Genomic DNA, 15,350 nt, shown 5'->3' with positions numbered 1-15,350 from the left:
CATCAGGGTCTGGTTACAGAAATGTACTTTAACACTTTTTTTTTTTACTCATGTTTCTGAACAGCAATATACATTAAGTTATAGAAGTTTCATTCAGTGACAATTTTTCCCTTTGGTGGTGGCAAACTGCTAATAGGAGGTATGATAACAGGAAAGTCAGTAAAAATTGCTCCAATAGACTTCGATCTGGACCAAGGGTTGTTGAAATATGAACCTCTTAAATCAGGGTGATATTGTTGTTTAATCAAGTATCTACATACTATTGTTTTATGAATCTCAAAAAAGGCAGTCCGTTATGAATTATCTAGATACACATACTTTATTTACAAATATTCAAATTAATATTGTTACATCAAATGAAAAGTACAGCAGTCCAAACAAATTATTTGTCACAGATATAAACACAACCTACTGTAAATTAATAAATTCAAGGCATACCATCCAAACAGAGTAAGCCAAATTGTAGTCATATTGAAGTATGCCTACTCTCTACCTACATTTCTCTTCCTAGCAGCAGGTCATGGTCCCTGTGCAAACCACCCTTGTGGCTGAAGTTTTCCTCCTGTTTTCACTTGGGAAAAATGAAGCTGCTGAATGTTAACAGTATGTGTGTGCGTGTGTGTGTGTGTATATATATATATATATATATATATATATATATATATATATATATATATATATATATATATATATATATATATACACACATAGATACATATGAACACACACATACACTCTTCAGGAAAAACAAGAGACAGTACAAGTAAACCAACACCTACCATTTGCATTTTCCAGTTTTTGGCGTTCAACTTTGACTGTACAACACTCTGGTACCACCACTTTCGTTGAAATTTTTGTTTTAGAGTCTTGGTGGCTGTAGAAGGGATTTTCAAAGGATTCTGACTTTTAACACTGCAGTTTGATTCTAATAACTGTTGTACCAAGCATGCCTATAATGTCCTGTACAGCATGCGAAAAACTATTAACCTTTCCCCTCTACTGCCTGCTGATCAATCATACAATTGTAAATAAAACACTTGATATACTATGGCCAATTCTTTAAGAAACAACTGATCTTGATTTTATAATTTAATAAATTTTTATCACTCTCCCTATGCTCCGAACATTTAAACAAAAGCAAGGTAAACAACCCTCTCCCTACGCCAAGAAACACGTATAACTATAGTAAGAAAGGTCATTTTACCCTTCATTAAAACACTTATGCTAGATGAGTCAATGTAGCATGAGTGATAATGTCCTAGAAGCTTTAAATAAAAAGGAGAATACATTTTTAAATAACTATTCCACTGTAGTGTTAAAAATACACAAAATATTGTTTAAAATCCCTAAACAGTATGCTTGTCTTACAGTTCAGTAGCCTGTGTCCACTGAACAGGTGGGTATAAAACCATAAAAAAATCAATTGTGAACCTAGCCATTTGTCTATACAATGTAAGGCAGACTGACGTAGCCAAACATTTACAAAAAAATATGCAGAAAATAAGCATGTTAACACACTGCTGATTGCAGAAAAACAGGTTTCATCAACAGCTTAGAACATACCAAAGTGCAAAGATGGAACAAAGATACTGGAGAGGAAACAATTTATATGGAAGTAAAGCCTATATTACTTTGTACACTTCAGCTACATCTAGTGCACTAAGGAATGGGATGGGAACTCATGGCCACATACAAGTTATACTGTACAAACTGATATACTTATATGCTAATGCCAGTAATCAATTTATTGTCTTCATTAAAATCATATACACAAAATGTATTTAAATGTTAGCTCCGTTCCTTCAAATTTTATACATATTTACTTATGGTTAATATATGTAAATAAAATGGCAAAAGAACATTGTAAAGCTATGAGCACAAGAAAAAGGGTAAATTGTTTCCCCAGTGCAGGGTCTAGACAGAAATAAGTGTATTATATATATATATATATATATGTATATGCCCCTGCAAACACATTAAGAAGGAATTTCACCAAGTTGCAAGACCCATCAGCAACCCTCGGAATTTAGGTCACTGCAAAAACTCATTGGTTTACTACTGACAGAATTGACACATTTGTTACAATCTGGAGAGGGGGGATAGCAAAGTGAGAGAAGAGGGGAGGCATTGAGATTTCATGAAATGAAACTGTCAAAGTCACAACCCTGCCCAAAAATGTGTTTACTACAAGAAAGTCCAGCATCAGTGCTCGTTTTTAATCACAGATGGGTGACATGTTACTAAGACAAGAAAATGGATTTCTTGAGATTTACCATGCAGGAGATTTTTTTTATTACTCTACTTGCCTTTGATAACCTGAATACATCTATTGTTTAGTACTGTGTTAAGCTGTTGTCTCAGCAGAGTATTCTGGGCTCTTCATTTTAAACCCAGTCAGATGTACAGAAGACCATAAAGCAGTAAAAAGTACTGCCGTAACAGAGGTTGGAAAGGTCAGAACAGAATCATACATTTAAGGTCACTAGCAACCACAGCCTTCTCTTTGCGGTTGCGGCTCACTGGTTAGTCGTCCACCCTGCGGAGCTGAAGGTTTGTGCTGCACACCAGATTCTGCAGCATTCAGATCCAGGCTTCCATCTTGGATATTCTGGTAAATTTTCTTGGCAGCCTCAAGGAATGCATCTTCAACATTTTCACCTCTGAGAAACAAAATCATTTTTATGAACAAGGTCTACATTTTATGGATAGTAGTTATTGTAAATCAGACAAATCATGCATTTTCATTGGCTCCCAGCCCATCCATATCAAGCAGGGTGATCGACAGCTAGGAGTTTCACTTTTTTAATATCATGACATGCCACTAGGTCTTTGTTCTGTAGCTTTAAGGTACTGCAAGATGTACACTATACTACATAAATTTGGGGATATTTTTTTTTACCGCCCCATCCCTATGGTTTACAAACTAGGGCAACTATTTATAATCAGTGTTGGAGCTTTAATTCAACTCCCTAATGAGAGTCTATTTAGCTGTGATATCTTACGAATCTATTTGACAAAGAATTTGAAATAGTTTAAGACAATTACGATTAACGTATGGAAATTAAGCAGTGTATGCAGACATTCCTTTATACAGTACAGTAGACACCAGAGGGAGTGGGAGCTGGAATACATAGAACGCTGGCTGAGCAGACCTGTAACAGTAGCTATAGATCATAATACAGACATTGGGAGCAGACTGCCTGGCTAGCTTCCAACCTTCTGTTCCATGTGCTAATTAGCTTTATTAAACTATGGTCAACTGTAATATATCGAGCCCAAAACAATATTTTAAGGAAATTAGTTGAATAACTTCTCAAATTACAAAGTTTACTTTCAATTGATCAAGAGAATTTAATTCTTCTTGCTTTAGAGTAAAGCCAGATTGGAGGACTGGATAATACAGGTAGATTGCAATGCATTTTCTTGGGGTTAATGGCCTTTACTCCTGTGGTTCAAAGTAGCTAACCACATGCCTCTCCAGCACTTTACCTTTAGGACTCCTACTTCCCAAATTACCAGCATAAAGTATAAACAAGGAGCTACTTTGAACAATTTACTTCTTGTTTTTTTCCTCTTCAAATCTAACTCGGTCTTTCGTTTTTTAGGACACACATACTCTTCTCCAATTAGATTTAGCTGTGATCCCGAAAGCATCTGTGGTGTTTTTATGCTGCATTTGAAGATGATGAATTGCTGGGCCTTCCCGCTGCCCCTGCATCCTGATCAATGATGCCAGCTCATAGCCCGACCCTGCAGCCCCAACCCCATTGAACCTTGGAGCTAAACTTCAGCACATAATTCAGGGGGCTCCAAAGTCGTAACAATATCATGCCCTCTAGAAATATGAAACCCAGTATTGGGGGACTGAGCACAGAAACAATAGTTGGATCCTCAAACCTACAAGTAAACTAGAGTTGCGTAGACCGTGTAAGATAATCATACCAATGAGGTGACAGAAGGGCAGGAACTCCAGTCCTGCCTCTAAGCCAACTGCCATGCCTACTAGAGAACTGCAAAGTTTAATTGATAAATACAGTATGGGGGAGGGGGGACGAAGGCACCCAGTTCACAGTTTACTCACGTTTTTGCACTTGCTTCAAGGAACAATAAGCCTACAAAAAAATATAAGTGTTAAAGATTTCCAGACATATCTTTAATGCAGAGTCACATGGCTATATTTAAATAATTCAGTTAATTGCTAGAAGTATATAAACACTTAAAAACAGAAATTTGGTCCAGGCTAAATTGGTATTCAATTTGACCTCATCTAATTGCAGAGATTTTGATAAAATGTTTATCAGGTCAGTGGCACGTCTATGGGGTAACCACTCCATGCACTACCCAAACCACCTCAATACCAAAAAAAACACTTAAATGTACCACACTGCAAAACAGTTACACAATGAAGTACATAGTTCCCAGAAATACAGCACTTGGACCAAATTCAATAGGGAAAGTACAATCCTCTCAACTTCCGGATAAATATATAGGAGCTTGCACAGGTTTTCAAGGAATAAGTATTCCATTTAGCTTCTCCTTAGCCTATGCATATAGTTATTAAGAAAAACAGAGACCCACCATTTTCCTCAGCAAATTGCTTGGCCTCTTCATATGTAACATCTCTCTGTGCTTCGAGATCAGCTTTATTTCCTATGAGAATGATCACCTAGAAAAAGATAGAAAATCTATAAAACGTACCCAATGTTAGTAACAAATATGAACGTAGGCATCTTTTGGTGTCTAACACTGCCAGCAACAAAGGTAATTTTTTTTAACATGCTATGCTGCTGCCAGTGCATCACTCGGAGGCTAAAGAAGGATTATGTTACTTACCAAGTAAGCATCTGTTCTTGGGATGTAGAGCTCTGTTCTTGGGATGTAGAGCTGTAGATTCACATGCTTTGCATACTCCTGCCATCTAGTGTTGGATGGATTCAGATGTTTGCAATTTCTTTTTTTTGAAGATGTCTTTCCAGTCACGAGGTAAGGTGACTCCTCCTTTCGGTCATAGTGCGCATGGGCATAGCATAGTCTCCATTGTTAGGTTGTTTTCCCGCAGGCGGGTGAGAATGGAATAAGAGTATAGTATAGAGATGTCCATGCATATGTAATGTAAATAAAAGGAACAACTACAGGTGTCTGGGGAAGTGGGAGGGCACATGTGAATCTACAGCTCTACATGCCAAGAACAGATACTTACTGGGTAAGTACCATAATCCATTCGAGGCATGTGTGCTGTAGATACACAGCACACAGTATTCTCCCAAAGCGGTGGATAACCAGTAGATGTTACAGATGTCTGAAAAAGTATCTTTAGCACGGCTTGCCCTACATTGGCTTGTTGGTGTGCTAACAGATCACACAATAGTGTTTGGTAAATGTGTTGCGTAGACCATGTTGCTGCTTTACAGATGTATATAGGAATGTTACCTAAAAAGGCCATAGATACCCCTATTTTGCAAGTGGAATGCGCTCTAGGGGTTATCGATAAAGTTCTTTTAGCTTTTGCATAGCAAGTTTGAATGCATTTAACAATCCATCTTGAAATGCTAGATTTAGAGAAAGGATTGCCTTTGTGAGGTGGTGCAAATGCAACAAACATGTGTCTTACAAATATGTTTTGTCCTCTCAATATAGTACAATAATACTCTTCTAACATCAAGTGTGTGAAGAGCTTGTTCTGCTACCGAATCGGGTTTAGGGAAGAACACCGGTAACTCAACTAATTGGTTAATATGAAAAGCAGAAACTACTTTAGGGAGGAACTTTGGATTGGTGCAAAAAGCTACCCTATCTTTATGAAGCTGAAAAAAGGGTTCTTCTAAGGTTAATGCCTGTAGTTCGCCACCTCTCCTTATTGAAGTGATTGCAAAGAGAAATGCAACATTCCATGAAATGGACAATTATGTAACAGTTCAAAGGGTGGACCCATAAGTCTTGTAAGTACAATGTTAAGGTTCCACACTGGTGCCGGATGAATTCTGGGTGGTATTACTCTGTTTAAGCCCTCAATAAAGGCTTTAATGACAGGAACTTTGAAGAAGGATAAATGCGGTCTGTTCTGCAAATAAGAGGCTATTGCTGCAAGCTGCAAATGAGTGGAAGTGTATGCTAGAGCAGGTTGCTGCAAGGTGCAAAAGGTAACAAATAATGTTTTGAACAGAAGTATCCAGAGGATTACTTTTGTTCCTACAATAGACTACAAATCTCTTCCACTATGCTGCATAACACACTCTAGTAGTAGGCGATCTTGCTTCTTTTAGAGTAGTCATATAGTCTGGTGGCAAACTTAAATATCCAAACTATGATTTCAAGAGCCAGATTGCTAAACTGAGTTCTTTGGGATTTGGATGCCTGATTTCTCCATGGTTCGGAGTGATGAGACTGGAAGTGAGATGGAGCGGTCAGTAGTTTCACATAAAAAGCTGCAACAGGGTGGTGTACCATGGTTGGCAGGCCCATATGGGAGCTACCATTACCAGTGTGAGGGATGCTTGCCTGAGTTTCTGAACCAGAAAGGGAAGGAGTGAGAGAGGCAGAAAAGCATAGGTAAATATCCCTGACCAATTAATCCACAGGGCATTTCCTTTGGATAGAGAATGTGGGAACTTGGAGGTGAAGTTTGGGTATTTTGAGTTGTCCACTGTAGCGAACACATCTATTTGTGGAAATCCACATCGTTGAAAGTATAGAAGGAGAACTTGGGGATGAAGTTCCCACCTTCTGGAAGGTGCCTTGACAGAAGATGAATCCTGTGAAGGACTGTCCAGCTCCAAATGCTCAGAGGCGTGACAGTTGGAGGGAGTGTGTGTTCCCCCCGATTCTGTATATAATACATAGCTGTCATGTTGTCCGTGCGGACTAGGACAACTTTGCCTATGAGATGAGACTGAAAAGCTTTCAGCGCTAAAAATACTGCTAGAAGCTCTATATAGTTGATATGTAGATTTTTGTGCTCGTTGTTCGAGACCCTGGATTGTGTAATCGTGGAGATGGGCACCACAACCTGTGAGAGATGCGTCCCTTGTTGGCACGATCTGCGGAAGAGAGTTGAAGGGCCGCCCTTTTGATAAATGTTGTTGGTTCCACCACTGCAGAAAGCGATGGGTGCGGCTGTCTTCCAACACTAGATTGGATAATTGACCCTGTGACTAATTTGGACTTATGTGCTAAGCATTCCTGTAGAGGATGCATGTGTAGTCTTGCATTGGGCACTATTGCAATGCAGGACACCATCATTCATAGCAGTTGAATGAAAGTTTTGGCTGGCTTGAAACTGTAGCAATCGAGTTTGGATGTTGTGAATTCTAGCTGTATTGAGAGAGGCTGGAGCTGTGTGAGTGTTGAGAGTGGCTCCCAGATAAGACTATCTGTGAAGGCTGCAGGTGAGACTTTTGAGCATTGACCGTGAAACCCAATTGGTGGAGCAGGACCAGCCTGATCTGATTGTGTTGCAGACATTTGTGATACGGGCTGGCTTTGATGAGCCAGTTGTCTAGGTACGGTAAGACGTGAATGTGTTATCTTCTGAGGTGAGCTGCCACTACTGCGAGGCATTTGGTAAAGACTCGGAGCAGTAGTTACTCCGAATGGGAGTACTGTGAATTGGTAGTGTTTGCCTGTTATTACAAATCAGAGGTATTTGCGATGCACTGGATAGATTGCAATGTGAAAATATGTGTCTTCAAATCTAGTGTAGACATAACATTGCCTTGATGTAAAAGTGGAAGCAACTGTTGAAGAGTTACCATATGGAAGTATCCTGACATATATTGGTTTAACATTCTGAGACCCAGAATCGGTCTTAAGGAGCCATCCTTCTTGGGGATTAGAAAATAGAGGGAGTAAGGAAAATGCTACTTACCCAGTATGCATCTGTTCTTGGCATATAAAGCTACAGATTCATATGCGTTAGCAGAGATCGCCATCTGGTGTTGGGCTCGGATGTTAGCACTTTGGTTTTCTTCCAAGAAGTCTTTGTAGTCACGACGTAGATGACACCTCCTTTCGGTAATAGTGCGCATGGGCATCAACTTCAGCCTTAGATTGTTTGCCATAAGGGTGATGGAGTTAGTAGGAGTAGAAATTGATGTACATGTATAGTGTATCTAAGTAAGATAATACTGCAAAAGGTAAAGGTATCCGGGGAGGCGGGTGGGTGCATATGAATCTACAGCTTTATATGCCAAGAACAGATGTATACTGGGCAAGTAGCATTTTCTGTTCGAGGCATACGAGTTGTAGAGCACATGCGTTAGCATAGACTATATAGCAGTTCATTCCCAAGCGGTGGCTAACCTGTATCTGTTGCAGTGGTCTGAACTAGTGTTCTTAAAACAGCCTGGCCCACACTAGCTTTCTGTTTTGCTAAAACATCTACACAATAGTGCTTTGTGAATGTGTGTGGCGTAGACCACGTTGCAGCTCTGCAAATGTCATTTAAGGGTATGTTTCCTAAGAATGCATTGCAAGCCCCTATTTTGCGTTTAGAATGCGCTTTAGGAGGAACTGTTAAGGTGTGCTTCGCTTTGAGGTAGCATATCTGTATGCACTTGACTATACAGCATGCAACACCTGCTTTTGAAATAGGGTTGCCTCTATGTGGTGGTGAGAAGGCAACAAAGTTGTTTTGTCTCCTAAAAGGTTTCGTTCTTCCAATGTAATAAAGTATTGATCTAATGTGTGAAGAGCACGTTCTGCTACTGAGTCCGGTTGAGGAAAGAAGACGGGTAACTCAACGGACTGGTTGAGATGAAAACCAGAAACAACTTTCGGTAAAAATTTTGGGTTAGTCCTAAGAACCACTTTATATGGAAAGTGCCTGGAGTTCCCCAACACTCCTAAGAGATGTGATAGCTATAAGGCGAGGCTACTTTCCAGGTTAGAAACTGGAGTTCGCATCTGTGCATAGGCTCAAATGGTGGGCCCATGAGTCTATTAAGGACTATATTAAGATTTCACATGGGAGAAGGCAGAAGACTAGGAGGAATAATTCTTTTGAGTCCTTCCATAAAGGCTTTGATAGCGGGTACTCGAAAAAGACATGTGTTGTCTGTTTTGTAGGTAAGCCCCTATAGCGGCAAGATGTAATAGTATAGACGTATATGCCAAGTTAGCACGTTGTAGTTGTAACAGATTGCAAATGTTTTTGTATGTAGTACATTGCTGTCATGTCTGTACGAACTAGGACAACTTTGCCTACTAGATGTGTCTGAAAAGCTTTCAGTGCTAGAAAAAATGCAAGCAGATCCAGATGGTTTATGTGGAGCTGCATTTGTTGTAGTGTCCACATGCCCTGAATGGTATGTGTCTGAAGATGAGCTCCCCAACCAGTGAGGGATGCGTCTGCTGTTAGCACTATCTGTGGAACCGGATCGATGAATGGCCGCCCCTTGGAAAGGTTTTGTGTATTCCACCACTGCAGAGAGCGATGAGTGCGGCCGTCCACCAACACCAGATCATTTAAATGACCTTGAGCCTGGGTCCACTGACGTGCTAAACATTCCTGTAGGGGACGCATTTAGAGTCTTGCGTAAGGAACAATTAGAATGCAAGATGCCATCATTCCGATCAATTGCATAATCACTTGAGCTGTTAGGGAGTGTTGTGGTTGAAATTGTGATATTAGAGTTTGCATGTTGCGTATTCTGACTGGGTTGGGGTACGCTAGAGCTTTGCGGGTGTCTATTGTAGCTCCTAGATACGGTTGCGTGTTGGAGGGTTGCAGATCTGACTTGGTGAAGTTCACAGTGAATCCCAAGTCATGAAGTAGTTGAACTGTTTTTTGAGTGTGGTGCAGGCATCTGTGTTGCGACATGGCTTTTATTAACCAGTCATCTAGGTAAGGGAAGACATGAATGTATTGTCTTCTTAAATTAGCTGCTACTACTGCTAGGCACCTGGTGAATACTCTTGGTGCTGTAGTGACCCCAAATGGGAGGACTTTGAATTGGTAGTGTTGTCCATCCACCATGAACCCGAGATATTTCCTGTGAGCGGGGTGAACAGGAATGTGAAAATAGGCGTCCTTTAAATCTAGAGTGGAAAGAAAGTCCCCTTGCTGAAGCAATGGGAGCATCTGTTGTAGGGTGACCATGTGGAAGTGGCCCGATTGAATGTAGCGGTTTAGCTGTCGGAGGTCTCATATGGACTTGAGAGAGCAGTCTTTTTTGGGAATCAAAAAGTATAGGGAGTACACTCCTGTTCCTTGGTGATGTAAGGGGGCTAGTTCTAGTGCATGTTTGTCTAACAGAGAGAGGATCTCTTGTTTTAACAGGGTGAGATGTTGTGGTGACATTGCCCGCTCTCTGGGAAGGATTGTTGGTCGAGTGCTGGTAAGTTCCAGGCAATAACCATTTTAGATAATTTGCATTACCCACTTGTCTGAGGTGATGGAATTCCAGACAGGTAGGAACTGTGAGAGATGTCCCCGACGGGAGTGGAATGGTCGGGGTAGTGGGGGAAAGTCACGGTTTGTTGGCAGGGGAAGTGAGGTTGGAGTTGCCTCTGCGCCCTTAATATTGTTCCCTCTGTAACCTCTGCGAAAATAGCCTCAGGGGGGACTAGATTGGTTGTTCCCTTTGTAAGAAGAGGGTTCTTCTGATGAAATTGTTTTTGAGCTACCCTAGTAGAAGGAGTGATGAAAGGAGCCCCTGTTAGAAGGTAATTGTAGGCCTCCCATGGATTTTGCAGTGTCAGTATCTTTCTTCATTTTTTTTAATGAATTATCCACTGTTGGCCTGAAAAGATGTTCTTTATCGAAGGGCTGATTAAGTATGGAGGATTGTACCTCCTGTTTGAATCCAGAGATTCGAAGCCAAGCGTGTCTTCTGAGGAGTATGATAGTGTTAATAGCACGCGAAGCTGTGTCTGGAGCATCTAGGGTGCATTTTGTGGAAGTGTTTGTGATAAGCTTCCCTTACTGAATGAGGTCGTTAGCTTTGGCCTGATGTTCTTCTGGCAAATGCTATAGAAGCTTTTCTAGTGCGTCATAATGTGCCCTGTTGTAACATACCAATAAGGCTTGAGCATTGGCAATACACCACGAGTTGGCAACCTGGGAAGCTACCCTTTTTCCTGATGCATAGATAAGCTTGGACTCCTTATGAGGAGGAGGAGCGTCACTAGTCGTTTGAGAGTTAGCTCTCTTGAGGGCATTAGACAATGCGAGAGTCTAGTGGTAACTAACCTCTTATGAATACAGGGTCTGAAGGAGCAGCCTAGTATTTTTTATCTACCCGAGGTGTTAGTATTTGGGCTCTAACTGGATCCTTGAATACCTCTTTGTATGCTTTAACATGCCTTTTAGCATGGGTAGAGTTCTTAGTAGACCTCTGGGAATGTGCAAACGTTTCTACAAGGAAATCCTCTTCTAGAGGGTCACTATGTAGTTCCACCCCGCGATGTTGAGCAGCCCTGTTGATGAGTTGCGCAAAGCCAATATTGTCATCAGGTGGGGTAAGGTCTAGAGGAATAATGATCTGGGTCATTAGGTACATCTAGATCTTTATCGTAATCATCCCATGGGTCATTGTTGTGTGGCAAGTCTGTGTACTGTGGGATGTGATGATCATCGTCCCCAATGTCGTCCCTATCCACATCATCTAAATTGTCATCCTGTGAGTCTGGTAACATTGGAGGTGGTGAATTTGATGGTGTGATGTTTGGAATAGGAGGAAGAGATGGAGGTTTATAAGGGGGAGAAGGGTTGGCACCTGTGTCTCATTTTTGCTTAAGAGGTATAGAGACCTCTTGTGGGAAGTCTAACTTGCGCTTTTTGGGAAGAGTAGCCATAAGGTGTTCAGTTTTGGGATCAATACTGAGTTTTTTCTGTTTTGAATCCAGAAGTGGTTCTTCAGATGGAAGTTCTTTGGAAGGAGTCTCTGTCCATTTTGGAGTGTATTTCGGCATCAAAGATTTTGGTTCCGAGTCTTCGGGTGCAGAGTGTTTGGGAACCAGTTCTTTAGTTTTAGCCAGTTTAGGCTGTGTAGATTTCGGAGTGGTTTGTTTTGGCTCCGAACTTTTCGGGGTGGAGGTTGTGGACTCTAAGCTTTTAGGTGTGGAGCTTTTCGGCTCCTAAGATTTCGGCTTGGACGACTTTGGTTATGGCTCCTTTGATTTGCAGGGATTCGGCTCAGAGGCTTTCGGCGCTGAAGATGTCCTCGGTACGGACGACATGGGAGGAGTCCCATGTTTATCCTTCTGTTTCGGTGCCGAAGGTGTTGGTGCGGCACTGGACTAGGATCGGCTCGAGCCTGAAGGCTTGTGTGTATTTTGTAGCCGGGCCGGGGGGCGAGAGCATCTGAAATTTTCACGGTGTCGACCGGAGCCCGAGGGCGACACCGGAGCCTTTCCCTTAGGTTGCGTGGGCAACTGGGGGTCAGTACTCACAGTCCATTGAACCGGAGTGACACGGAGGTCTTCTTCCATGTCGGAGTCTGCTTCGGACAGAGAGACCACTTCTTCGGCTTCTGCGGCAGGACTGTGTTGTGTTTCGTTGCCAAAGATGTCTAGTATGGAGTCGCTGTCGTGTTGCATCTCGTGGTGTCGATCCAGACGATCATGAATGGTCTTTTTTGATCGGAATGATCAACGCGCTTCGCAGGATGATTCTTCGTGTTTCGGGGATAGGCACAGGTTGCAAACCTCGTGTAGGTCGGTGCGAGGAAATTTAGCACTACACACGGTACATAGTTTGAACGGAGTCCATTCCATCGACTGCTGGCGTGGTCACCACGGGTAGGTCCGATGCCCACCTCAAAGTTTCGCGATCGAAGGTTTCACAATTTGGACGATATATGACGAATGGGAAAGCACGATCGAAGACAATACCGTCTAGGGTAGAGGATTGCGCGTAGAAGGGGATCGAGAATGATACCGATCCGCAGCAATACACATCCAAACCCGATGGCAGAAAAAAACAACCTAAGGATGGAGTGGATGTCCATGCGCACTATCACCAAAAGGAGGAGTCCTCTACCTCATGACTACAAAGACTTCTTTGAAGAAAAACAAAGTGCAAACATCCAAGCCCAACACCAGATGGCGATCTATGCTATTGCATATGATCTACAGCTCATATGCCTTTAACATACTGTTAACATCTATGAGAAAGTGCCCTCTTTCTGCATGGCTGCCCCCACTTTTTGGTGAATTGCTAATGTACTTTGAGTGTGCCCTGTGCCCCTGCTAATCAGGTACCCAGGGCCTATGTTCTTTCCATAAAACTGCATTGAAGCCTAAACCCAATCAGCATCTCTGGCTACAGGTCAGCCCCTGGTAAATGGTACCACAGGTACCCAGGGCACTGTGACCAGAGAAGACCTCTAAGGGCTGAAGCACTTATTGGGCCACCCTTAGAGGTCCTGTACCCGGATACTCACACACTGCTTTTGCAGGCTGCGTGTCGTGGTGCAGACCAAAGTGAAGAGCCGGCATGGAACACATCCCTGTGTGTCATGCCTACAAACCACTGCCCTGGCATAGATCAGTCACCCCTCAAGCTGGGTGCACTAGATCAGTGGTGAGGGTACAAGAGCATGAGCCCTGTACCCCTACAGTGTCTAAGTCCATTCTTAGGCATTGTAAGTGCAGTGCTGCCATTAAGAGTATATGGTACTGGGAGTATGTCAGTACGAACTCCACAGCATCATAATGGCTACACAGAAAACTGAGAAGTGTGGTATCAAACTTCTCAGCACATTAAACCCACCCTGTTGCAAGTGTGGGATTTAATGACAAATGCACATAGAGGGCATCTCAGAGATGACCCGTGAAAACTAACCCACCACTAGTGTCTAGGCTGAGTGGCTGCTTTCAGCTGCTACCACCAGATATGTTTCTGGACCCCTGGGGCGAGAGCCTGCTGCACTTTGGTGCCTGAAACAATGCACATGCTGGGACGAGGTGCCAAGCCGCCTCCCCCAGGATGGGGCAGGGTTCACGAAGGAGAAGCTTCAAAGGCTTGGAACCTTTGTGAGCTTCCCCAGGCCAAGTGCTGCTTTCAGCAACTGGTCCCCACTGGTTCTGAACCGCACTTTGGCAGAAGAACCAGTGGGAAAAACAAGCGAGGAAGAGAGGTGTGCCCACCTCTGCCAACTCCTCCCCTCAGGTGGGGAGGCAAGGTGAAGCACAACTCTCAGTCTACGCCATCTTGAAGCCAACCAGGAACCATGCCCATGCCCCCCTCCCACTGGAGGGAGCCATAATAGGGGGTGTATCCACCACAGGGAAGGGAACCCATAGGTCCATGCCTGTTACCTACCTGTAACACCCCTATATCTAGTATTTAGGGGCACCCCTGAACCTTGCTTCCTCAGATCCAGACAAGAAACAAGAAGAAAAGAAGGACCGAACAGCCGTGTAGCAGCTAACAAGAGTAAGATGCCCACTGACTTGGCCTCCACCCCACTGGCCTGTCTCCCCCTCGAACCTGCTCCTGAGAAATCCCGGAGTGTCCTGCAGACAGCAACCTCAAAAACCCCAGAGTACCTGCCTGCCTTCACTTCCAAAGACTGCTTCTCCCGTGAACACCGGATTTGTTTAACCTCAACCTCTGGCAGCAGCCGGAAAATGCAAATTCGCCCCACACTGCACCAGTCGTCCACGGCCCAAGCTTGAGTAGGCAAACACCACGAGGAGGTCACCCCGGAGATCCCGAACCGAGATCCAGCAACCCCTGACCTGCCTCAAGCCTCCAGTTGATGCCTGCAGCCTAAATAGCAGAAGGCCTCCCTAACCGTGACCAGGAGCTGGTAAAAAGATCCGACCCCAAAAGGCATCCCTGCACCAAACGCCCCACTGCCTTGTGTGCCCAAACCGACGGTGCCTAACCAACCCTTAACTTCCCAACTTACCTCTCAAAGTGGTGGTCGCACCCAGAAATCCTTAGACTCCCTGCCTGCAGTGCTTTGCAAACCAGAGGTTCTCCATCGGATGCCCCGTTTCCAACCTCGAAACAGCACCCTGCACCCGGACGCCCAAGTGCTGCTGAGGTGCACCTTTGGTGCAAATTTGTTTCCTATTTGCCCTGAGATTAAGTCCAGGAGATTTGCTCCCACAACCCCAGAGCCTGCTTGCCAACAACCACCATCCGGAGGCCCCCTACCCCCCACTGGATAACATTGGGTCTCAACTTTCGTCACCCGTCCGCCCTAGTGCGGCTGAGGGTGTAACAAGAGTGCATCACTGACCCTGGGGGACCCCTGAGTCTAACCCCAGAACCTCAACTCCGAAGACCAATTACTTACCTAAAAACCGATAAACATATTTTCCTCGATAGGATAACATTCATACTTTTTACTGAAAAAGTTTCAAAGTGTGGAGTTTTGAAATCTATAGAAATTCTTTAA

The 15,350-nt window shown here is 43.3% G+C and overlaps 1 protein-coding gene across 2 annotated transcripts in view; it reads right to left on the bottom strand.

Annotated features, from left to right (window-relative positions):
* Positions 1-1,724: 1,724 nt before the first annotated feature.
* Positions 1,725-15,350, bottom strand: part of RAB14 (RAB14, member RAS oncogene family) — a 187,658-nt gene continuing 174,032 nt past the window's right edge. For both annotated transcript variants that reach the window (XM_078641872.1, XM_078641871.1), the window contains 3 exons: positions 4,579-4,666; positions 4,082-4,112; positions 1,725-2,660 (listed from right to left, as the gene is read on the bottom strand). In XM_078641872.1, coding sequence (XP_078497998.1) covers positions 2,483-2,660; positions 4,082-4,112; positions 4,579-4,666 — 297 coding nt within the window. In that variant the 3' untranslated portion in view covers positions 1,725-2,482. The remainder of the gene's footprint in view (positions 2,661-4,081; positions 4,113-4,578; positions 4,667-15,350) is intronic.

This window comes from Lissotriton helveticus, chromosome 5_1 (assembly GCF_964261635.1).
Source record: "Lissotriton helveticus chromosome 5_1, aLisHel1.1, whole genome shotgun sequence".
NCBI lineage: Eukaryota > Metazoa > Chordata > Amphibia > Caudata > Salamandridae > Lissotriton > Lissotriton helveticus.
The sequence above is the reverse complement of the archived record's forward strand: the minus strand, read 5'-3'. Positions and strand labels throughout refer to the sequence as shown.